The sequence below is a fragment of the Kogia breviceps genome, chromosome 1 (assembly GCF_026419965.1).
Source record: "Kogia breviceps isolate mKogBre1 chromosome 1, mKogBre1 haplotype 1, whole genome shotgun sequence".
In the NCBI taxonomy this organism is placed as follows: Eukaryota; Metazoa; Chordata; class Mammalia; order Artiodactyla; family Physeteridae; genus Kogia; species Kogia breviceps.
This window is the reverse complement of record NC_081310.1, coordinates 186,978,646-187,004,190: the sequence shown is the minus strand read 5'-3', so window position 1 is coordinate 187,004,190 and position 25,545 is coordinate 186,978,646. Positions and strand designations below refer to the sequence as shown.

The following is a 25,545-nucleotide window of genomic DNA, read 5'->3' as shown; positions in this document are numbered from 1 at the left end:
ACTAGGCTTAGGGAGGTAGGAGAGAATAGAAATCCAAACAGCCATGCCAAAGGGGAAAGTTCAGCCAATTTAATTTCCTGCAGCTGGTCTCATTCTTCAGCTGCCACTTGCTGCCAAAAACATGGCTTGAAAATTCTCATAGGTGTGAGCAGAGACAATCCGTAGGGGTCAGCAGTCTCCTCCTAGCAGCAATACACATCAGTAACTAACGAAAAAATAAACAGATATTGAGACTTCTTTTGCAGAACAACAAAACCTATTGACACAAACAACACAAGGAGATGGACAGAACATTAATGTCAATATTTACAGAGGGGAACGGAAGAGGGGCTTCAGGGCTGTGGAGCCTGGAAGACCATATGGTGTAAAAGTTGCCAGGATCTACTTGCTGCTGTTTCCTTCAAGATTTTGGAGTATAACAGTTTGTTTCTCTGAAACTATGCTGAGATCTCTGGGGTGCCATCAATGAACTCTATAGGGATGAGGGAAGACCACTCATTCCTGAGTTCTGTGCCAAGGCAGAGCCAACATAAATAAAGATCTCGGAGCTATGCTTTGAAAGCCTCAGTCCTATTCTCAGGTTTTATGATCCAGTGCAATTCCTTAACCCTCTGAGCCTCAGTTTCCTTATCTGTAAAACAGAGGCATGGACACTAATACGTATCTCATGGAGTTGGTAATAATAACCATTTACTGATTGTTTATTGTGTGCCCCACTGAGGTTCAGGGGAGTGATATAACTAGCCCAATGTCAGGTTAGTAATAGCAAAGGTGAGATTGAAACCCAGATATGTTTAACTTCAAAGTGTATCTCCTTAACCACTATGCTATAATACATGTTACAGAGGTTAAATGAGATAATGAAGATAAAGTGCTTAGCATATAGTAGTTGCTTGACATTTATCATTGCATCGTAACATCATTATCATCAATATCATTTTCCCTCTTGTCATCTCCTCCACCTTCTCTCATTGTCATTATTTTTTAGAATATACCTTGACCAAAGTCTCCTGGTGTCGCATAATTAAATAGGTTAAGACTCTTTAATGCTCACAGACCTTGAAGCAGAAGGCTGCTTCATCACCAGTGGGACCTGGACCAGGCCACGTGCCTCCCTTAGACGTCAGTTTTGTTTTGGTGGAAGGGGGTAGGGGCGGGCCCTCCCCTCCCTGCTCTCCTTACCGCTCAGGGTCAGTAGGAGGTGAAACGAAACTGGAAAACTGTAATAGGATGGCTTTGAGAAACCAGACTCGCTACACAGATGAGGAGTTTTATGATGATGGCTTTGGCTCAGACTCTGGTCAACATCAGCACGTGTCTTTATCTGGGGGAGAAAGTGATGTTGGGTGCAGACAGAGGGTGAAAGGTCCACTTGGAGGCTGCTTCCGTGCTGGTATGAGAAACAATGCTGTGTGGTGGCCAAGGTAAGAACTCCTTCCTGAGTCCTAAAAATTCCTCTCTTACCTGGCAGGATGCCATGCTGGTGGCTCCTAAGAGCCTCATGCCAGCCTGTCTCTTCAATGTCATTGGGTTTGGATCCACGTTTAAGACCCTCTTCCCTTCCAGTCAGACCTACAATGAGGTAAGGAGGGGCCATGGCTGGGACCAGAGGGGGTCAGGTGGTGAGAAACAGAGGCAAGGAAGGAAAAGGAAAGAGGAGGTAACCCCGAGGCCTGCCCTCATAGAACCTGTTCACCCGTATAGAACCTAGATGATGCCAGGAGCAGAGAACCAAAGGGAGGCTATCTCCATGTAGGCAGTCTTCTGGCCTCCCCCCTCCTTAAAATAAAGATCAGGTGGGGCAAAGTATGGATGTACACTGGGAGCGGGTAGAGGGAAGGGATAGGGAGAGGATATATCTTAGGCCTCCCACTCACTGAAGCCTCCATCTCATTAGAATGATAGACTCATGCAAGATGGAGCTAAAAGAGTGAATAGCAAGGGATAGAGGAGGGAATAGGTGGGCGAGTGGACTAAGAACGGCGCTCACACGGCTCAAGGTAACAGTCTGTAACAAGAGGACCCTTGGCCCCAATAGGATGTTCAAAATGGGAGCATCCTAGGGAGTTCCCTGGTGGCCTAGTGGTTAGGATTCCGGGCTTTCACTGTTGTGGCCCAGGTTCAATCCCTGGTTGGGGAACTGAGATCCTACAAGCCATGAAGCACAGCCAAAAAAAAAGGCAGGAGACTGGCGGACATCCTACCCAGGTCTAGGAACAGGAAGGAAGGAAGGGAGGGAGGGACGGAAGGGAGGGAGAGAGAGTCGGTGGGTGGGAAGGGAGGAAAGAAGGGCATAGGAGCCACTTTTCCATTAAAAATAACAGATTTGTCGGTTTTTTAAATACAGAAATAATATATATTGATTGTCCCACAATTTTTAAATCTAGATAATCAAAATGAAAAATTTGAAAATCTCCCATGATCAGTCAGAAAAAAAGAAAAACCACTGTTAAGAGCTTAGTATAAATCCCTTCTTGCTCTGAGCATTTACATACATTTTCAATAAAGGTAGGATTAGACCTCCCATACTTTCTGTAACCTATTTTTCTAACAAAACAGCCTATCATGAGCATATGTCCATGCTAGTAAGTATTCGTCTGCAACATAATTTTCAATAGCTGCCTACTATTTCACGACACAGATAGGCTGCGACTTATTTAACTAAACCTCTACAGGTGGGCATTTAAGTTGCCTCCATGTTTTTCTATTTAGTTATCTTTGCGACAAATACTTTGCATACATCCTTAATGATTTGCTTGGAATAAATGCCTAGTCTTGCTGGCTCCAAAGGTACATATACATTTTAAGACTTTTATTATATTCCATTACTGCAAGTGTGGATGTTGGTAGGGCATCTTCCTGAGTCAGGAGCAGGAAAACATCTGATATCCAGTGAGGATCGGTCCTTGCTACGGTGACATCCATCCAGTGTCAGGAATACTTGGCCAGTTGGGTTTCACAGCGTTGGTCCAGGAGGGAGGAAATCTGAACCCTAGATTGGGGAAATGGTTTCCTCAGAGTATCATAGGGATTTAGTGCCACAGTCAGGCCAGGACTCAAGCCTTAAGATTTCTATTCTAGTGGTCTTTCCACCATACCTCCTGCCTCACTCATCAGAAAAGGGAACCTCATTTGTGCTGGGCAGTTAGGGCTTGATGCGCTTACCTTTTCCAGGGCTGTTTATATGTTTAAAGAGGAAGAAAGAAAGGACAACAGGAAGTGAATACATCATGAATGGTGGCATTTGGGACATTGGTAGGTGGTGTTATTGTGCAGACTCACACCGAAAAGTGGCCACCTCTTCTTCCTGTGCGTGGGGCCGAGATGAAACTGGGAACATGAATCAGCTCCAGTGAGGCTGAACTAAGATCCAGGGAAACAAAGGATTCATCCTCTCAGGGGCTTAGAGTCTCCACACCACATAATGACCCTGGAGATGATCTCCCTGCCCGTGACCCTTCTCTGCACGAGAGTTTGGCCAAGGCCTGTGACAACATCCAGAGAATGCAAGCTGACATGGGCGGCACCAACATTCTCTCCCCGCTCAAGTGGATCATCCGGCAGCCAGTGCTCCGAGGCCACCCGAGCCTCCTCTTCCTGATCACAGATGGTGCCGTCAACAATACCGGGAAGGTGCTGGAGCTGGTGCGAAGCCACGCCTTCTCCACCAGGTGGGCACAGGCTGAAGGTTTAGGGCTCGGTTATTCTGGGCTGCCCTGGGCTGGGGATGTCAGAACTGGGGCAACGTGGAAAATGCCAGGAGGAGAAGAGGGGACCCACAATTCCCACAGCGCTTTGCTTCCGGGATGGTGTGGGCAACTTCAAAGTTCGCCTTTTCCCCCACAGTGGTTCAGGAGGGATAAGATGCCCACACCTCTGCATCCAGGTCTCAGAGAGCAGTCTAGGCAGAGGAAGTCCTACCTGCTTCGACTCTGTGCTGCGGTGGGAGGTGATGGGCTGTCCGTGTGCGAATGTGGGTGCCCCCTGATCCCTCACCCTCTACCTGAAACGGGGGCCAACTCTGAGGTAGCTCTGCTGGGTCATGATCCACCCCTGTCCCCATGAGGGGACAAAAATGGCAGAGAGGATGGGAAGTAGCAGCCTCTCTTGTCCCCCTCCTCCAGGTGCTATAGCTTTGGAATTGGACCCAACGTCTGCCACAGACTGGTGAAAGGGCTGGCAACTGTGTCCGAGGGCAGTGCTGAGTTCCTGGTGGAGGGGGAGCAGCTGCAACCCAAGCTAGGCAGAAGGGCGTCCATCTCTTCTGGTGCTGGGACCTCAGAGGCCCACACTGGCCACACAGCAACTCAGTGGTGGAGCTGGGATTTCACCCCAAGTCTGAGCACCCCACTAGGCTACACTGCACCCCAGTGAAAATCAAAGTTGGAGGCCACAGAGTGGACATTTCCTGGAGCTAGTACAGGACACTAGATGCCCTGGTCTCCAGCCACTGGCTCATATGCTCCATCCTCTGGCTGGGCAGGACTGGGGTTCCCAAAGGAGTCACTGCCTCTATGGATAGGAGTTGCACTTGGGGACATTTCTGGCCATGTTCCTGATGATGACAAATGATGGCTCAGAAGAATCTGAAGGACCCAGAACTCAAGGCAGTTATAGTCTTCTCTCCATGTCTTGCATAATCGGCACAAATGATCCAACAGTGAGAAAATCCCTGTGTCAGTCCAGATCTTCCAGGAACAAGAAACAGAGCTGAAGTTAAGAGTGCAAGAGGTTTCTTGAGGGATAACATCTCTAGAAGGGAAAAGAGGAGGAAACAGGAGGGAAGACTTTTTAGTCCACGTGCAGATGCAACACTTGTGAAAGGGAAGGAGGGAAGCAGGATTGGTCAGGGAGGGCCTCAGACTGCAGTGCAGGTCTGAAAGGGTCTCAACCAACCCACCAGGGATCTCTGGAGCAAGAACTGCCCATTAGGTCGTCTCTTTTGGGTGGAAAGACCGGGCACTAATATCCCTGCCGTGCTCATTTGTTGCCTGGGGGCTTCCAGGGAGAGGTGTGAACTTGGTTTGAAAGCTGAGGCACTGCACTTGGAGACTGTCATCTAACTGCATTCCTTGCAGCAAAAGAACAGTCTTTCTTTTTTTTTTTTTTTTTTGGTGGTACGCGGGCCTCTCACTGCTGTGGCCTCTCCCGTTGCGGAGCACAGGCTCTGGATGTGCAGGCTCAGCGGCCACGGCTCACGGGCCCAGCCGCTCCGCAGCACGTGGGATCCTCCCGGACTGGGGCACGAACCCTCGTCCCCTGCATCAGCAGGCGGACTCTCAACCACTGCGCCACCAGGGAAGCCCTTGAACAGTCTTTCCTGAAGGGAAATTTGAGAGTGCACCTCTATGGCTGCCACTATCCTCAAATCCTTTTTCTCCAGCTTTGCAGTACATTTGAGGAAATCATCCTAGGGGATGTTAAACCACTGTCGAAGTGCTAAACCAGCTGTCATTTATTGAATGCCTATCATGTGGCAGATACTTCAAATGCAGTATCTTCCCAACTACAGGTAATCTTCCCAGCTACGCTGAAAGTTGAGAATCACTAACTCCCTTTAACAGCAGGGGACACGGTGGCCCGGGAAGGTAAATTGACTTGCTCCAGATCACTATTCAGTCCATGTTTTGAGACAAACTTTCTGTGTGTCACAGGCTCATCACAGCCCTACTCAGAGTCTTGGGTTTTTCTCATTTATAAAGTGCTAAGCTTAGAGAAGGTGAAAGCAAAGATCTGCTCCAACTCTGATGTTCTAGGAGTCTAAGAAAGTCAGAGGCATGTCTGCTGCTGAGTAAGCCGCCCGGAGTCGACTGTCACTTCTTCCCTGATGCCGCTTCTCGTGCTCACACCTACATAGTCTTCACGTTCCTCATCTGTGCATGTCTCCATCCACACGTCCCCCCAGCCTGTGTTCCAACCCTGTCCAACAGATGCTCAAAGCCCTGAAGAAGGGGCTTCCCTGGTGGCGCAGCGGTTGAGAGTCTGCCTGCCGATGCAGGGGACACGGGTTCGTGCCCCGATCCGGGAAGATCCCACATGCCACGGAACGGCTGGGCCCGTGAGCCATGGCCGCTGAGCCTGCGCGTCCGGAGCCTGTGCTCCGCGACGGGAGAGGCCACACCAGGAGAGGCCACACCAGCGAGAGGCCCGCGTACCGCAAAAAAAAAAAAAAAAAAAGCCCTGAAGAAGGCCATGGCCCCAGTCCTGAGTGACGTGACCGTGGAGTGGGTCTTCCCTGAGACCACCGAGGTCCTGATCTCACCTGTCAGCACCAGCTCCCTTTTCCCTGGAGAACGGCTGGTGGGGTATGGCGTTGTATGTGATGCCTCCTTATACATCTCCAATCCCAGAACTGTAAGTACTTTAGAAATTCCAGGGGTCAGTGGGGGTCCAGAACCCTTCCCACAAAGCCATCCTTGGCTGGAAAGACAATTTATCTGTGGCAGCTAGGAGCCAGTGGGATCTGGGTTTACTCTTGTGGGGTATAGTCGTCAGGCCATGGGCATTCAGTCATGGTGACGCTGCTTGGGTAAATGCTACCATCTCAATATGTGGTTCTCAAGATCCCCTGCAAGAGGAGAACTTGGGGAACGTGTTTCAAATGCAGAGCCCTAGCTCCAACCCAGGTCCCCTGAATAAACATCTCTGAAGAGAAGGCCCAGGAACCTGCATTTTGCATAATCTACTCCAAGGGATTTTGATAAATAGTTCAATTCAGAACAATCGCACTCAGATTTCTTTCCCTGAACACTCTAGAAAGATCCTATCTCCTTAGATGAATTTGTGTTTTATTTATTTACATGGATAATTCTCTTGTATGCGGTGGCAGAAGTGGAATAAAAGTGAGGAACTTCTCAAAGGGAGGTGGAATCCATGCTAAAATGTAGAAGACTGCCTGAGATGCTATTTCCTCATCTAGCTTCCCTCGTTAGTAAGTCTCTCCACTCCCCTTTAAAGGATTTGTTGTCTTGTTTTGTTTCTAAGCAGGAGTCACAAACTCAATGCCTAGAGGGATTGGGCAGGTATAAAATGAACGAAATGGGCTTGTTGTAAAAATTAAAGGGACAAATGTCATGAGAGACAGCAGACATTCCCCATATACAGGAAAGAAGGGGTGCTGAGGAATACAGAAAACTGGAGAGCACACACTCTGTCTAAATGCTCAGCCCCTACTCGGCCCTAACACACAGTTACCATGCAAGAATGTGGGCCCTGTGTTAAATGTGTTTCCAATCTTTCAAGAGAAGTTAGAATTTTATTTGAAATTTCCAGATTTTAAAATGTCATGGGATCTCTTAAGAACCATGGTCAGTAATGGTAAAAGTGTTTTGGAGAGAAGAGTGTTCAACTGCAGGGAGAACATGCTAAACAAAACGCTGGTCAAGACTTTGCACAGTCCAGGCCTTTCTTGGAGGTCTGAGAGGTAGCAGATCATCCACAGACCTTACTACTAGCAGGTAGTAAGGTCAAATCTATTCTCCTCTCCTTACCCATGAGACTGGCAGTGCTTTCTCCTACTACTAGAAGAGTTGTTGGGTAAGGGTATAATTGTGACTTACCCTCCCGGAAGGTGATCTAGAAATAACTACTACAATTAGAAATATATACCTTTTCAACCCAGAAAAACTTCCTAAGAATCAAACACATAGAAATAAAAGTGATGTAATAGATTCATGGTCAAGGATTTATTGTAGCATTTTTTACAGTGGCAAAAAATAAATGGCCACAAAGCGAATGCTCAATAAAAAGGGGTGGTAGAATATCGTACAGCCAATGTTTAAAAGAATAGTTGATGTGAAAGATTTCCAAAATGTTTTAAGTGCGAAGTTCAAGCTACTGATAAATGTAAGTAATACGGTCCAGCTTTTGTAACACAAGGTCACCCCCCAAAGCCCTTATGTTTTTATATATGTTTATATCATGGAGAATGGAACGAAAGGAACAGATGGTTCATGCTGTTATTTTCGGTTATCTATTTGGAGACAGCAGTAGCATTTAGAATTACACTTTTTTTAACATTTAATAAAGAATATAATTTAAAATATAAACAACATATGTGATATGAAAAACCTCCTCCATTCACCATCTCTTAAATTTAGGCAGAAGTCTGCCGAAATTCCCCAAGCAAGCAAAAAAATTCGGTTCTTCAAAGGTAGAACCTCCACCATCTCCTCTCACACCCCTTTCTGCCCTTTGGATGTCCTTCCTGACATCCAGCCTCACTCTAAGCCCTCGTTTCTCTCCCTCCCTCCAGGACAAGAGAAGATGATACAGCATACTATACTCTCAGGAGTCCGGCAGCTGTCTTCTACCACTGCCAGGATGAGGGGCCTAGTCCAGACAGTGGAGACTGTGCCAAGAGCTTGGGGACACCCTTCGACCCGAGGCAGGCCAAAGATGCCCAGCTGGCCAGCGGACACTCCGCCACCAATCCTGGTCAGTCAGTTGCTCTTTGCGCTTCACTCCCCTCTCCAGGGAGGCCATGATTGCTACATTTCTACTGAACACTTATCATGTGTTAAGCACTTTTTACAATCTCACTGAACAGTTAGCAGCTGTGGAGGTGGGTACTATCATACAGACTTTACAGATGAGGAAACTGAAACTTGGAGAATTTTAGCAACGTGACTGAGCTCATGGAACTTGAGAGAGGTAGAGTACAGATAAAGAGTTGAGACGTGTCTTCCTCCAAAACCTCTTTATGGTTTTAGTTTCCATTCAGAGGGTAATTACTGATGACCTACTAAGGCTAGGTACTGAGCACAGTGTGGGAAGCAAAGCTGACTCAAACATGGCACTTGTCCCTCAGAAGTTCTCCATCTAGTGAGAGGGATACAACTGGCCTTACCTCTCTTAGAAAGCAGAATGACGTGGGCCACAAGAAAGTTTAACAAACTGTAAGGATCCCAGGGGAAGGAACATCTGGGAGAGGATATTAACAAAGACATAAGGAGGGCACTGGTTCTTAGAAGTGGGAAGGGAGAGGAGATTCCAGGCAGCAGAAACTGAGCAAAGATGTGGAGGGGTCATACCTACAAAACGCATACACAGCTGGTATATTTGGAGCACATAATACCTTGAAAAATGAGCAGAAAGGAGAGTAGCTGGGTGGATAGATTAGAGCTCGGTTAGGCAAGGCCTTGAATGCCAGGTGAGGTGAGGCATCTGCACATATTTCAATAGGTAAGCAGTGGAAAACTCAAGAAGTTTCCAAGCGAGAAAGGGGTATGCAAGCCCCTCTCTCTCTCCCCACTGTCCTGCACCCTGATGGCTTCCCTGTCACCACTCCTGCCTAAGTGTAGACTTCTCCCAGCGACGGCGGGCATACAGCACCAACCAGATCACCAGCCACAAGCCCTCTCCAAGGGCCCTCACGGCCAGCGACCCCACAACAGCTGCCAGGAGATACTCACTGAGGAAAAGCAAGCTGCAGGAACTCACCAAGCAGACCAGCCTGGATGCTCCACGGTGGCAGATTGATTTGCAGGTACCCAAGTAGGGCATATTGGAGTTGGGGGTGGCCGTGGATGGGGAAGAGCTCTGTCTCCTGCTTCAGCCATGAGGATGGAGCTTGACCACAATTTACAGTGAAATGAGTCACTTCTTCCTCCTTTTTCTGGATCTTCACTTGCCTGACCTCCAATGACAACTTCCTAATAATGATACCCATTGGTCAATGACATCACCCATTCTCTGCTCATAGGACTTCCCAGTTGGCAAGGAGCACCCCCATCTACACTCTCACTTGATTTTACAGCACCCCTTGGAAAGGAGGGAATGTGGGGGCCAGCTACCCCCGCTCTGTACAGATGTGGAAATTGAGGGTCAGAGAGGTAAAGTGACTTACCCAGGGTCACACAGCCAGTCAGGGGATTGCAGCGAAGGACCTTCTTCCTGAAAAGCCCTTCCTTTCCCCTCTCTGTCACCTTCTGCACCTTCTGAAAATCCCAAGGCTGTACATTCACCCAGGGCAGAGATCATCTCAGAGTTAGAAGCACAGCAGGACCAGTCATCCAGTGTCCGGCCAGACCAGGGTTTCTCAGCTCCCACACTATCGACACGGGAATTCTTTGCTGTGGAGGCGGTCCTGTGCACCGTGGAATGTTGGGCAGCCTCCCTGGCCTCTATCCACTGGATTCCAGGAACAATACCATCCCCAGTCAGGACAGCCCAAGATGTCTGCAGACACTGCTAGATGTCCCCAGGGGAGGGGTGCAAAATCACCAGGTTGAGAATCACTGTCCTACACCAAATTGCTATTTGCTATTATCTGTATGCCTTATCCCATTTTCTTAAGAATGGGCTTTATGTAGCTTTGTCATTGTGAGTCTGTGGCTCCGTAAAAGTAGCCTCTCGCTCTCCCAGTCCCACCCATAACCCCCATCCCTCCCCGCCTCCAAATACACATAAGCCCCCTAGGCTCCCCAACGGCGGGGACACTGCCACTTTGCCCCTGAAGGCTCTTCTCTGTGCTTAGCCAGGAACCACTCGATGCAGTTGGAAGAGACTGACTGACCTTGGAGTCAGGCAGACTCTGCTCCTCTAGCATGTTGCTTAACCTCTTTGGGCCCCCAATTTCTTCATCTATGACATGACGAGAATGGCTTGTCAGATGATTGAGCTAACAGTCATCAACAGATGTTTACTTGGAGCCCACTGTAGGTGGAGGACTCTTGCAGCATTGGCTGATAAAAGACGAAGTGCCTAGTGCGGCACCTGGCACACAGTAGGTGTCCTTTAAATGCAACTCTACTTGGTGAGAGCTCTGGGTAGCTTGGCAGCTCTCCTCCTCACTTCTGGCCCATCTTTGTTCATCTCTCCCCATTCGCTGCTTGGCTTCTTCCACAATCTATCTCCAATACACTTGTGTGAATGTATATGCACACACACACACACACACACACACACACATACACTCCCTGCAGCCTATGGCTGGGTGAAGGGGGCTGTATCTTAGACTAACTTGTTGCTATGGAAACTGTAGCAGCTTCTGTTTCTCAATGTGCTGGTGATGGTGGGGTAGGGTTAGGGGGAGTCCCAGTCTCTGTTGTGGTGAAGAGGTTAGGGATGCCCTGGGACCCAGCAGCCTTGGCTGGGTACCAGTTCCCACTGAGGCCGTCCTAAGAAGGAGCAGTCCCTTTCATCTCCCACACCCTTGTACCATCCCAGGACCTCAGGCCCAGAGGAAACAGGAAGGATGAATCTAGCCCCTGCCCCAAGGAGACCCCATCTAATGGGGAGACACAGTCCTCTTTCCAGTAAATATTTGATAGAGATGAAAAAGACCCCATGGTTAACTGTTAGCCTAAAAACTGAGAGGCACTTTTTCTCTCGGATACACCTAATAAGTGCCTTCGTCCCCCCATCCCCTCCTCCTTCCAGGCAGATGTATGTGTTCCCAGAGGCACAAAATTTATTTTTAACTAATTTAATATTCTTTAATTACAAAAGTAATACGTACTCGGGGTTTTCAATAGAAAAACTCTCAAACTGTTCAGTTGAATATAAAGTAAAAATAAAAGTCCCCCTCCCCCGTGCCCTGACCCACTTGGTTTTGGGTGTTTCCTTCCAGAAATATTACACACACTAAAAAACACACATATGCGACACACATATATGTTTTGAACAATCACATATATAAACTCTCCAATTTACTTTTTAAATGTCTTTTTAATTCCCTTTTTATATGCAGTAACATTATTCTTCTCAGTGAACAGCTCTATGTGTTTTGACAAATGCATGTAGTCGTGTAACTCTCTCCACAATCAAAATATAGAACAGTTGCAATTTACTTTTTTGAAATAAACTTTATCTTGGACATCTTCCCGTATTGGTTTGGAAAATATCCACCTCTTTCATTTCACTGTTGTATGGTGTTCCATTGCATGGATGTACCATAACGTATTTACCAACCCCTAGCGATGGACATTTACACAGTTTCCAGATTTTCACTTTTACAAACAGTACCGTAATAAATATACAATACGGGCACACGGATATTGGCATCCTTGTGTATTACCACAGAATTAAATTCCTAAAAGTGGCATCGCTGGGTCAAAGGAGATTGTGCATTTTGTTGAGAGATAGCGCACTGCTAAATCATTCTTTTACAAGTGTGCTTCAGTGCAGAGTCCCACCAACAGTCCATGAGAAACTGTCTCCTTGTTGACAACTCTGGTTGTTAATCAAACATTTAAATATTTGCTAATCCAGAAGATTTAAAAAAATCATAACTTATTTCAATTTAGAGCAATGCTCATGAGATTGAGCATTTTTTCATGGGCTTATAGAATCCTCTTCCTATGAACCGCCTGCAGATGCCCTTAACCCATTATTCTATTGAGTTTATCTCCCTTCTCCTCCACCCCAGTGATTTATAAGAGCATTTTCTTGAAAATGATCTTTGTCATGCGTGTTGCAAATATGTTTCTCAGTTTATTCCTTGCCTTTTGAAGTGTTTTGTACTAGCACTAAACAGATTAACTCCACAAAACAGAACAGAAAGTCCAGAAGTAAAACCAAATATACATGACAGCTTTGTCAGGATAGAGGTAGAGAACTGACAAGCTGTAGGGACTCAATGTATGAACTGTATTCAGTAAGTGGTGATGACGTCTGTACTCTTCATAAAATCAAAGAAAAGGCTGTTTTCTATTTCCTTACCTCAAAATAAATTTTTTTGTGAATCAAAGATTTAAACAAACAAAAATAGAATCACAAAAATTCTAGAATTTTTTTTAGTAGGAAAGACGTTTTAAGCATGACAAATGAGAAGACATAAGGGAAAAGGCTGATAATTATAACCACAAACACACACACACAGAGTTTTAAACTTTATGGCCAAAACCAAAAAAGGTGGGTTTAGAATGTTATCCATGGTATGTGATTTTCCACGGTTTTCCTGGTTTGGACTTTATCCATGGTGTGGGATTATTCGTGTTGATGTTTCTCATGGGTAATGGAGAGCAGGTCGTGTGTCCTTGGATACTACAGGGGCAGTCCCCCAGGAGGAGCTGGAGTAGCCAGGGAAAGAGTTGTGGCTGGGAGTGGAGGGAAGGGGGCCCGCCACCAGGAGCTCAGCCACCTCCCCTTCCTCTTGCATTCTTAGCCCTTGCTGAACAGTGGCGCGGACCTGAGCCGGGGCCCCAGACTCTGGCGTCCAGGGGCCCTCAGGCCCTCTCTGCTGCCCCAAGGCTGCCAGCCCTTCCTGCCCTCTGGCCAGGAGACCCGGGCTTGGAGCCCCATGAAAGAGCTGGATCTTGGGTCTGGCCTGAAGCCTGCCTCAGACAGCTGCAGCCCTGGGGACCTGGGTGAGTGCCCACAGGGTCCAAGACCTGACTGGGGACAGGGAGGAATCCTAGGCTGTAGCCCAGCCTGGGAGGGGGGCACCTGCTGTGGCCCATCCCTCCCGGAGGACCTCACCAATCCCTCTCCCCCAACCACCCTGGCCCTTGGGCTGCCTGTGAGGCTCCTAGCTGTCCCACCTGTGGAGTGACCCGCCACCCTATCTGGCCCCCTCAGGTCCTGGCTTCCTGAGAGGTGGGTCTGCCCTATTCTTGGGGACAAGCCAGTGCCACCCCTGCTCTCCTAAGGAAAGAGTTGTGTGTTCCCTGGGGGCGGGAGGGGGGAGGGGGACTGTCCTTGCTTAGGGGTGTCTGCATCCTGGGGAGGGATGATGTCGCCTGGGAATGGACCCCTTGTCCTGCAGCTCAGATCACAGCCCGCTTGTCCCTCCGCCCCCAGAGCTGTCCCATCACCCCTCCGCCTTGGAGACCGAGATGTCCTCTGACTGGGAGCCCCTAGCTGAGTCCGAGGAGCAGGCCAGTCCCCGCAGGCCCCCCACCCCAGGACCCGTGCTGGGCAAGGCCGTGGTCAAGGGCCTGCGCGACAGCCAGCCTTTGCAGTGGGAGGTGAGCTTTGATCTGGGGCCTCCCGGCCCCAAGAGGGGCGGCGCGCGCGAGCCCGACCTGTGGAGCGAGACCTTCCACCACCTGGCAGCCCGCGCCATCATCTGCGACTTCGAGCAGCTGGCGGAGCGCGAGGGAGAGATCGAGCAAGGTGAGAGCCGCGGGCGCGCCCGCTCCTCGCAGCCCCGCTCCATGTCCCTCCCCTGCCTCTCCCCCAGGGACTGCCCTCCTGCCCTGGCTCCACCCCCTTCCTTCTCCCCACTGCCCTGCCACCGCCCAGTGCTCCGTCTCCCCGCCCCCATCGCTGCCCCCAAGTGCCTCCCTTGACCCCCACAGTCCCCCTCCACACACACACACACACACACACACACACACACACACACAGCGTACCAGGGCTCCACCCCCTGCTTAATCTGCCCCCTCCCAGCCCCACGCTCCTCCACACCTCCCACACCCACCCGGTGACCAGTCCTCTCCTCCCTCCTTTTCCTCTGCTACAGGGCCCTCACTCCTCCTCACTTCTCAGGGCATCTCCCTGCAGCGCCCCTGTAGGGCTCCCGAGACAGAAGCGTGGAGATCGCCCTATTCCACCTGCCTTGCTCCTCTGGGAGCACACCTATCTTCCCACAGAACCCCTAGATCTCATCGGTCCACCCAGTAACCAGTCAAGGCCATTTACTGAGTACGGATCAGCTGGGGGCCAGGCTCAGGGCTGAGCAGTGCAGTGGCCACCACCATCCCCGTCCTAACTTATGAGTGCTTGACACAGATTAGCAGGGAAGCCAGCCGACATTAATCAAATGCACACAATTAATCGAGTGCGTTTGTCCTAATGCTATTAAGAAGAAACACAGGGATCCAAGAAATTGTATAAAAGGGATGCTGGGGAGGCTAATCTAGTTCAGGAATTGGGGCAAACTTTCAAGACAGTGATCCCTGGGATCTTGATGGAACACACCTGGAGAACAGATAAATAGAGATACAGAGAATATTTCTGTTATTTGTTATAGTTTATGCTTTATTTATATAACAATACTACATGGTTTATATTTTATATTATTTGTATTTTTGTAAATGTTATTTTGTTTTCTTCCCATGAGCACTTTACCTTACAGTTCACAGGACATTTGTCCATCCTTCATACCAAGGAGACCACTCACCCGCTCAGTAGGGAGAGCCTGGGCTTTGGGGACCATCCTGGGTCCATTCAGGTCCATCTCAGGTCCATTCCTAACTTGCTGTGTGACCCTACGCTCACCACTCTCCCTCTCTGGTTCGTCTCTGCAAGGTTGTCCCAATGGGCCAGACCAATGGTCCCCACACGGCCAGGGGACCTGTGAAATCCTACAGCAAGATTCTCATCAGAGAGCTGCAAACTGAAAATAGAAGACACTGACAACAGAGATTTGGGGGGTTTTTTTAATAGCAGTAAAGTTATTTAAGGAAAGTAACTGTCATTTTTTATTAGATGTCTTACCTCTTTTACATTAAAATATCCTTATTTTATGAAGTGATGGTGGAGGATTTAATAATCTTGAGGGTTTCTTTTAAATGACCTTAATGGCAAGTTGGTAGCTCCTTAATTTTAAGGGCTTATTTAATTCCAAAGATGGGACCATGGATCTAGCCCTCCTTTTAGCTTCCAGAGCTTCCATGTCAGGGCGGACTTTTCGACTCCACACAGTGGCCCCCCCTTCTCCCTCTGCAGGGTCCAGCCGCCGCTACCAAGTGAGCGCCGTGCACACCAGCAAAGCCTGCAACATCGTCAGCAAGTACACAGCCTTCGTGCCTGTGGACAGAAGCGAGAGCCGTTACCTGCCCACCGTCGTGGGATACCCCGACTCTGGTAAGGCAGGTGCATGGCCAGGGCTCTTCTGAGGGCCAAGCAACTCCCAAGTGGGCCAGAGGAGGGGGACTGGGATACAAAGGAGCCTAGACTGGTGGGGAGGGGGTCAGGGAAGGGCCTTGAAGCTAAAAGGCCCCCCAGCAGAATGGCTTGGCCACCAGGGGGTAGGGGGCAGATGAACCCCCATCCCACTACTCTTTCACAGAGGGCTGTGAAACCATCTCAGTCCCCTTTTCCCACTAAATGAATACGACTTGACTGTATTTTTCCAATTGGTATGTGCTCACTGTAGAAAAGTCTAAAATATAGAAAGATGTGGATGGACCTCGAGATTATCATATGAAGTGAAATAAGCCAGAGGAAGACAAATATCATATGATACCACTTATATGTAGAATCTAAAACCAAAAGATACAAATGAACTTATTTACAAAACAGAAATAGACCCACAGACATAGAAAACAAACTTATGGTTACCAAAGGGGAAAGGGGGAGAGAGATAAATTAGGAGTCTGGGATCAACATATACACACATATATAAAACAGGTAACCAAGAAGGACCTACTGTATAGCACAGGGAACGCTACTCAACATTTTGTAATAACAAAATATAAGGGAAAAGAATCTGAAAAAGAATATATACATGGGTGTGTGTGTATATATATATATATATATATATAAATCTGAATCACTTTGCTGTATACCTGAAACTAACACACTATTGTAACTCAACTACACTTCAATTAAAAAAATAAACAAAAATTAAAATTAAATATAGAAAGACATAAAATAAACCAAAGTGACTGGCACTGACAGTCATCCAGAAATGAGTACTAATTAATCCCTTGGTGTGACCATCCTGCCAGACTTCTTTCTACAGGTGTCTACATGTAGAGAAATCAAAAGACAGATCATTTTGCATAAATTGGATCATACCAATATGTGCTATATCTTACGAACTCTGGGTGTGGGAAATATCTTTCCGTCTTTTCATTTTAATAGCAGCAGGTACCCCACTGCAGGGAGCGATCATCATCATAACAGCCAGTTAGACACTGTTCCAAAGTCCTTTATATACATTAAATCATTTGATCCTCAAAACAGCTCTGCAAAGAAGATACTGTTTCCCCCATTTTACAGGTGGGGAAGCAGAGGCAGAGGGGCTAAGTAACTTGCCCACGGTCACACAGCAGTGAAGGGCCGAGTCAGGCTTTGACTCCCAGTCGCCTGGTTTCAGAGTCTGTGCTCCCTCCTACTTCTCTCCACTGCCTCTTATTTTTTTAATGTTTAATTAATTAATTAATTTATTTATTTATTATTTTTGGCTGCATCAGTACTTAGTTGCAGCACGCGGGCTCTGTTGTGGCGTGCAGGCTTCTCTCTAGTTGTGTTGCGCAGGCTCCAGAGCGCATGGGCTCTGTAGTTTGCGGCAGGCGGGCTCTCTAGCCGAGGCGCGTGGGCTCAGTAGTTGTGCCCCGCGGCACGTGGGATCTTAGTTCCCCAACCAGGGATCGAACCCACATTCCCTGCATTGGAAGGAGGATTCTTTACCACTGGACCACCAGGGATGTCCCTCCACCGCCTCTTAAGGTTTATCAGAATGTAGCCCCCTATTATTAGACCTTTTGTTTATTCCCCTTTTGATTATTGTAAATTGTGCTGCAAAGAACATCTCTGTGCACCTGTCTGGTAATCTCTTCAGGGCTGACATTCAGAACTAAGATTGCATATCAAGGAGTTTGGCCCATTTTAAATTACTGTGATGTATGTTATCAAACTGACCCTGCCCCCAAAGTTTATCATGAGGGAGGTTTTCTACCCTCACCACCACTGAAAATTGTTTATCTTTCTAAACCTACTAAACTGAGAGGGGAGAAAAGTATCTTCGGGGAATTTCTTTAGCTTCTTTGTTGAAAACTTTTCGCATGTTTATGGACCATATGTACTTTTTCTTTCCTGAATTATCAATTCATTTTCTGTTCTTTGCAGCAGCTTTTTCTTTTTTCTTTCTAAAGCAGACCTCCTGAAATAATTGTGTTTGGAAACAAAATATGCCTTTTCTGATTCCTCTGCCCTCCCCCCACCCTGCTTTTTAAAAATCTGGTACCAAAATATTCAACGACCCACTCCCTCCCTCCCTCTCTGCCTCAGTTCCTCCGATTTCAGGTTCTGGCCAGCAGCTCAGGCTGTCACTCCACTGGGTCTTCTCACCCACTGGGCACTGTCACCCTGAATGATGTCACCCCCTCCCACTCATCTCGGACCATTTTTTTTTTAGCTTCTGTAGCCGCAGTCTGGGAGTTTTAAGGACCAGGCACATATCTTAACCCAAGTCCCACAGCCCCCTAAGATTTGGATCAGCACTTCCCAAAGTGTGTTCCAGGAAACGAGAACCCCGGTTCCGTGTCTTGTTAATGGCCATTCAGCACAAAAATAGGAAATACCAGATTAGGAAAAAACATTTCTGAATGACTGGATTAAATAAAACTTAAAAGCTTTCTTTACTGCAGGACTTCTCAGAGCCTTTAGGGTGTTAGTATACATCAGGAGGCTCAGAGAATGGACTACAGTATGAAGCTTCTTCAAGACTTATTTTCCAATGGAACTCTTCATTTTTTAAGGAACAACTTCCAAACTAGTGTTCTCCGAGAATGGAGTTTCCCAAAACACACTGTTGGGTGCTGTAGCTTCATCTTCATACCCTGATAGTGATGCTCTGGGACTCAGGGCCCTGCCCTGTGGGAGAGGAATCTGGGACCTCCGTTTCTGAGACAGCAAACTGAGAGAGAAGGGAAATGGGGTGTTTCTGAGAAAACCAGCCTTTTAACTAACTCGAAAACATTGGTGCTTTCTGAACATTATCTCAGCAATAGAATTTACCTGGCAAGGTCAGTATTATTCTCCCCATTTTCCAGGTAAAGAAACTGAGGCTCAGAGTGGTCAGTACCCCATCCAGTTAGTCAGAGATGGGGCTGGGGTTCAAACCCAGGTCATTCTGGCTCAGAGCTCATGGTCTTACCTTCTGCAATGCCTCCCTGCCTTTAGATAATTGACAGAGTGAAGCCAGAATCATTCCTGCCAGCCTTGGGGAAGAGGAAAAAGACTGGCACAGTTGTACCCATCTGACCCCTTCTCCTTGTCCCCATAAAGGTGCTGTGTTGCGGATGGTCAGCTCTCGGGTGCTGACCCGACAGTCGAGGGGCACTTCTGCTGGTTTCAGGCGGTCCCAGACGATGCTTGGGGAAGACTCAGCTGCAGGAGATGGCAAATTTCAGAGCCTAAGTAAGAGCTGCCTCTGGTGTACTCTGAAGCCTGGCCCCCTGAGCCACTGCACCCTCATGGCCGAGGCCCTGAAGGACTCTCTCTGAGACTTCACTCTGGGCCTTATGGGGTGAGAGCAAGGCCAGGTTTCCTGGATTCTCTGAGGCCTGAGATGGGCAGGGGGGCTCAGCATGGCCCAGGCATGCATCGTTTACACAGCTTTGCTGAGAGAGCCACCGGGAGCCAGAGAGCAGCCTGGCCTCCCTGCCCACGTGCCCACACCATCCCCCACCTCTCCCTTTTCAAGGTCCACCAACCCCAATGGCTGTTTCCCACCTCCAACCTCGGAGTCCTCCCAGGCACTGAATGCCAGGAAACCTAATAAAGGAAAAAGCAAAGAGGCGGTTCCATCCCACCTTCTGCTTCTTCCAGGATTCCCAAAAGCATCCTTTCCACCTTCACCTGATTTCATTGTGCCTGCAGCTTGGGTCCTTGAAGACCCATGATTTGACCATTTGGTGACCTTGCACTAATTCACAGGATTGCCTTAATCCTCTGTGTCTTGGATGTCTGTATGTCTTTTTTGTCCCACTAAAGACAGCCTAACTGCTGCACTAGTCCTAACCCCTTCCTACGTGCCCTCACGTGTACAATGAGCATCTCCTGCCTTCTTCTGTGCGTGGGAAGGACATCAGAGGTCCCACCTGGCCACTAGCCCCGACCCCCAGATCATAACAATGTTTTGTCTGAGGGATTAGAAAGTGCTCACAGACTTTGATGGGTTAAAAAAGGAACAGTTTGTAAGGAGGTGAAAATCCCGATGAGGATCTCTTCAGAATTAAGGAGTTCTGCCAGCTCCTTGGTCCCTCAGAGCCTCCAAAACCAAGCGGAACCTGCTCTACCCCTGAGTCAAGCTGGGTTACCAGTCTAGAGGAAACTTCTGGTCTACCCTTTCTTTTCTCTGTAGCTCAGCAATTGGTGGCCCATGGCTTCCATCAAAATCACAAATCCCTTCTTTTGAATCCCTTCTTTGAATTGATTCATACACAGTGTGTAGGACTTCTAAACTCTTAGTCTATCCCAAGCCCTTTCCCTCCCCAAGGGTGACAATGGCTAACACTCACCGAGGGTTTTCTGTGTGCTGGGCGCTGCTTTAATTATCCGCGACTCCTCACACCCATCGGAGAGGGTTTCTTTTATTTTCCGCATTAAGAGATGAGGAAACCGAGGCTCAGAGAGATTAATTGACTTACACAAGGTCACACCGCAGATGCACAATAGAACCGAGATTTGAACAAGCCGTGTCTGGCTCCAGAGTCCATGAGGTTAATTAACCACCATGCTCTCTGCCTGCTGGTTGCCTCATTCATTCAGTCACTGGTTCACTCTTGTGCTGCCCCCAGAGCACCCAGTGATAATCAGAGTTTCTTGCCCTCACAGAGCTACTAACGGTCTCATAAAGGAGACAGAGGCTTTGCAGAACAAATCTGTTCATGAAGCTTTCTCCATAATTTGGATCATTCCTATATAGTGTATATGCCCGTCACTCTCCAGCCATTGAAATAGTATAACAGTCATAAGAATAATCATCCTGATTATATATTTTGAACGAACGATGTGCAAGTATTATCCCCATTTTACAGATGGGGAAACTGAGGCTCAGAGCCCTCTGACATGTCAATGCCATGTTCTGATGCCTCCTGGAGAGCTGGCATGAACCCACCTTTCCGCCCACCTCCAAACACCATGCTCGGGCCTCCGACCTGCTCCTGCTTCCCTGCTGGGTCTGTAGCTTGCGGCTTTATTGAGCACTTATCATGGACCAGGCACTAAGCACTATCTGTGTATTATCTCATTTAACCTTCACAACAACACAGATCAATACTATTATCCCCGATTTGCAATTGAAACTTATAAAGCAAGTAACTTGCCCTGGGATCACACAGCTAATCATTGGGAGAGTCGGGATTTGAACCCAGGCATGTCGGACCCTTACAGTGGAGCACAGGTGGGATCTTTGGGAGATGAAGGCCCATCCAGGCAGGGGTGGAACCCTGACCTTGCTCTCCCAGCCCATCCCCAGGTACTGTGAATTCAGACCAGCACTCTCCTTGGGAGGATCGGAGGCAATGGGGAGGGCTGGGGAAGCTCAGGCCTCGCTGGCTTCCTCTATTGTAGATGTGGAGGAAAGCCCCACTGCGCCCTTCCGTGAGAACACATCCCTGGGCGGCGAGAAGTACGCTGCTCCTGAAGGTGAGCGGGCAGTCTGCCAGCTCTCCCTTTAATTAAAATAGTGATAGATCTTTGGGCCAAGAGAGTGTCTTAACCCAACAAAGTCCTTGTTGGTTCTTTTATTCCTCAAAACAGGTCCATGTACGATAAATAGGAGTATCCACACTTTAAAGGAAGAAAACTGAGACCCAGAGAGGTGAAGTGACTTGCCCAAGGTCACACAGCAAGTTGGTGACAGAGCTAGGCCAGGAATCAGGCCCCCCAATTCCCAGCTGAGGGACCATTCTACCACCTCCCTCTGCCGAGAATCTTCAAGCAATGTGCCCATTGAGGAAACTCAATGTCCCTACTTGGGGCTGAAGGGGGTTGTTGTGAAATTGTCACTGTCCCCACAGGTAACCTTCCAGAAGATGCCAGGGGCCACCAGCCAAGGGAACTTGGAGGTCTGCCTCTTTACACATGGACCCACATATTTCTCCCCTCCCCATACCAACTGGGTCAGGAACAGCCCTGCAGCCCGATCATTAGCTCAGATCCCTAGGGGTGTAGGCAAGCCCCTGCCCCTCTCTGGGCCTCTGTTTCCCCATCTGGGTAGTGAACAGCTGCACAGGGTCATCTGTCAAGACCTAACTGTCATTCTGTGGCTCTCCAGGTCCCCTGCGCAGTCTGGCCACCAACACCCTTTCTTCCTTGAAGGCCTCAGAGACTCTCTTTGGATCCAGGTACATGGGATTTCCACGGGGGGTTCACTCTACCGCCACCCGTTTTCCCAGGACTGTCCCTAGCTTGGAAGGCCAAAGGCAGGTCCAGGCTGACACTTACACAAAAATCAACAACCTGAAGGATGCCAAGAAGGACCCCTGCCCAGAGATAGCACTGTCTTCAGGTATCACCCTGCTGAAACCACCTCCGCCCCAAGTTCACTTCTCACGGGTTCACAGTGTCTTTGCAAATGCAAGTCTCCCTGAGAGGGCCAGCATGAGACTCTCTGACCACTGGGCTGAACAAGAACACGCTATCAAAAGAGGGTCCTGGGCTTCCCTGGTGGCGCAGTGGTTGAGAGTCCGCCTGCCGATGCAGGGGACGCGGGTTCGTGCCCTGGTCCGGGAGGATCCCACATGCCGCGGAGCGGCTGGGCCCGTGAGCCATGGCCGCTGAGCCCGCGCGTCCGGAGCCTGTGCTCCGCAGCGGGAGAGGCCACAACAGTGAGAGGCCTGCGTACCGCCAAAAAAAAAAAAAATAAAAAAGAGGGTCCTAACTACCTCTCCTCTCGCCCCGGGCAGCTGCTAACTGACTGAGTGCCTCCGGGGAAATGCACTGTCAAATGAGGAGGTCATCTGTCAGATCCCTTTCCAGCCCTGACTTTCAGAAGCTGTTGAGTGGGCTCGGGGGTCGGGGGGGATGACCAGGGACACCACGGGGGCAGCGGTGGTCACTCTTCCCCGGCTCCACCCACACAGGCTGAATCTCAACAAGTCCAGGCTGCTGACGCGAGCGGCCAAGGGCTTCCTGGGCAAACCACTGACCAAGGCTCCAGAGGCAGCCCCAGGGAGCCAGAGCTTGGACTACGTCCCGCTGGTGAGTGCCCCAGACCCCAGACCTCAGGCCTGCACTCAGCAGAGGGGCTGCCCCCTGCTCCCCCTCCACCAAGGGAGGAAGACCTAGACCTTCCCGCCCACGTAGCAGCCGCGCAGAGGGAGTTTGCCTGAGTCCCCCCATCTGGGGTTTAGGAGTGATGCTAAAAGCCAGCGCCAGCACCGTGAAAAGTCTTTGCAATCTGCCACCTTCGCTTTAAAAATTCACGGGAATCTTGCACTCTACTCCACCACCTCTGTGCGTCTGTTTTTCAATACATAAAAATAAGCCTTGAAATGACTCACATGCAAGTAAAATGAACACCCCAGGGACATGCAACGTGTTTAGCAAGTGGCTCTGCAGATGCCCCAGCATGACGGGCAGGGAGAGAAACCCAGGTCGGGAGTGGGTGTCTCTGAATCGAGGAGCAAGGGAGCCTGGTCCTGCCACATCTGGGGCTCAGCAAGGCTGGGGATCAAGAGGTGCTGAAAGGAGGGACACGGTTTGAGCTTCACTGCCCCGCTGCAGCCCCTGCATACCCAAGTGCTTAGTGTCACTTGGAGTTCCCACATATCCCGGGCAATAGAGCAGGAGGCATGTATTCACTCAGCAAGGATTTGTTGAGCCAGGCCCAGCGCTAGCCCTGGGAGACAACCTTGAACTAGGTGAAGATGGTGCTGCAATCACGGCACTGCCAAGGAAACCGGGCAATTCTGATCGTTAGGTGCTGTGATGGGAGCAGTTGGGCTTGGTGGGGGGGATGGGAGGGAGGGGGAAACCTACTCCAGGCTTGAGGTCAGGGAGGAATGACACATGACTTCCAGAAGAATGTAATGGTTAAGCCCATAGTTTACGTGCTGAAGTTACATGGTTAAGCCGACAGTTTACACGTGAGAGGGCGAGCTTGGGGGCTGGAGAATGGGTGGAGGGGAAAGAGACAAGGACAAAACAGCTCTTTGGAAATCATAGCTTGGATTTATTCTAGGAGGAAATTGAAACTACTGAGCCGGTGGCCTCCAAAAAGTGACAAGGCCTCTGCCTTACAAAGACCCCTCAGGCTGCAGGAAAGATGGGGTGAAGGTGGGGGGACAGGGGAGGGAAGTAGAGGCAGGGACAGCGTGAAGTGGCAGATGGCGGACTGCAGAGCTGTTCAGAAAGTGGGACCCGTTGGGACTTGGTAACCGATTGACATGGAGGGAGGAAGAGGGTGGTTAGCTGCCCGGGGTCTGTTGGATGGCAGTGGATGGTCCCAGTGGCCGAGCTGGGCCCATGTGCCCAGGACGAGAGGCAGGTCTGGAGTGAGGATGTTGAGCTGGGCTTGGAAAGTCATCAACTTGAAGTACCAGGGGGCTAAAGCATGGCGGTGCTCGGCTGGGCTGGGTATCCTGCAAATCCCCCGGGTAGGTGGGGCGAGCTGGCTGGGGGAGGTGTGAACCAGCGGGCTGTGTGCACCCAGACTTGGGCATGGCCTGGGGCTCCATGGGCTAAAAACTTTGAGGCCCACTGAGGGGCTCCCCCCCACACAGGTATCCCTGCGGCTGGCCTCCGGAGCCTTCCCGCTCAACCAAGCCTTCTGCAAGGCCATCCACATCCCCATGGAGAAGCTCAAGTGGACCTCACCCTTCACCTGCCACCGAGTGTCCCTCACCTCCCGCCAGCCCCCGAGTCCCCAGACGTGCACCAGCCCCTCACCTCGGCACCCCTCCTGTGACAGCTTCTCCCTGGAGCCTCTGGCTGAGGGCAAGCCGGGCTGGGAGCCCAGGGCTGCGGTAGAGCGCACAGGGAAGCTGTGGGCCACAGTGGTGGCGCTGGCGTGGCCGGAGCACAGCTCCGCCTCCTACTTCGTTGAGTGGGAGCTGGTGGCCGCCAAGGCCAACTCGTGGCTGGAGCAGCAGGAGGTGCCCGAGGGCCGCACACGGGGCACGCTCAAGGCTGCCGCCCGCCAGCTGTTCTTGCTCCTGCGGCCCTGGGATGAGAACCTGGAGTTCAATATGCTCTGCTATAACCCGAATTATGTGTAGTGGGGGGGAAGGGGGGTTGGGGCAGTGGGGGAGAGGGAGGAGACCACGTGTGCCTGGTAGGGGGACTCTTGAAACTGTAGCCAGTATACTGGTTGCTAGAAAGAGCCCTGGATTGGCGATCAGGAGGCCTGAGTCCAATGCCAACTTTGCTACCACCTAACCGTGCAACTTTAGGCCAGCCCCTCCCTCCCTTCTGGGCCTCAGTTTCACCACCTGTAAAATAGTGGGTGAGGTGAGGGAGTTGGACTAGAACCCCAGAACGTTCAGAGGTTCCTTTCTGCCCCGACATCCGGGGAGCCGTGGAATTTACTGCCACTGGGGCGTGGGGAAAGAGAGCATACAGGTTAAGCCTGAGTTCTCCTCTCTGGAGGAGGATCACATGGGCAATGCCCCCCTCAAATAAAGGGTGGATGAGCGGCCCCAAAGCCTGAAAGTAACCAGACCCGCAAGCCTGCATCCAGGCAGAGGGAGACCACCGCTGCCAGCTGCGTTGTGGGATGAGCACGTCTCCATGGCGACAGTCCAGGACCCTAAATCCCACTTACAAACTGCCTGGAGAACCATCCTTCCCAGCACTTTAAAAGACTCACCCGGGGAACTTTTATTTTGGCTTGGAAGCCCTTCATATATTTTAGTGTTGGTTTGCAGACTATTTGTGACTTCCTATCTAAAAAGAGGAGATGGGTGGGACAAGGGGAGGCAC

The 25,545-nt window shown here is 49.7% G+C and overlaps 1 protein-coding gene across 1 annotated transcript in view; it reads left to right on the top strand.

Annotated features, from left to right (window-relative positions):
• The window catches only part of VWA5B1 (von Willebrand factor A domain containing 5B1), a 39,845-nt gene extending 15,003 nt beyond the window's left edge, over positions 1-24,842 (top strand). The window contains 17 exon segments of the mRNA XM_059074285.1: positions 1,472-1,582; positions 2,039-2,041; positions 3,472-3,671; positions 4,125-4,243; positions 4,717-4,722; positions 6,179-6,354; positions 8,255-8,301; positions 8,303-8,436; positions 9,303-9,487; positions 13,109-13,310; positions 13,744-14,058; positions 15,616-15,753; positions 18,904-19,017; positions 21,193-21,267; positions 21,899-21,968; positions 22,707-22,824; positions 24,348-24,842. Coding sequence (XP_058930268.1) covers positions 1,472-1,582; positions 2,039-2,041; positions 3,472-3,671; positions 4,125-4,243; positions 4,717-4,722; positions 6,179-6,354; positions 8,255-8,301; positions 8,303-8,436; positions 9,303-9,487; positions 13,109-13,310; positions 13,744-14,058; positions 15,616-15,753; positions 18,904-19,017; positions 21,193-21,267; positions 21,899-21,968; positions 22,707-22,824; positions 24,348-24,842 — 2,508 coding nt within the window.
• The last annotated feature ends 703 nt before the right edge of the window (positions 24,843-25,545 follow it).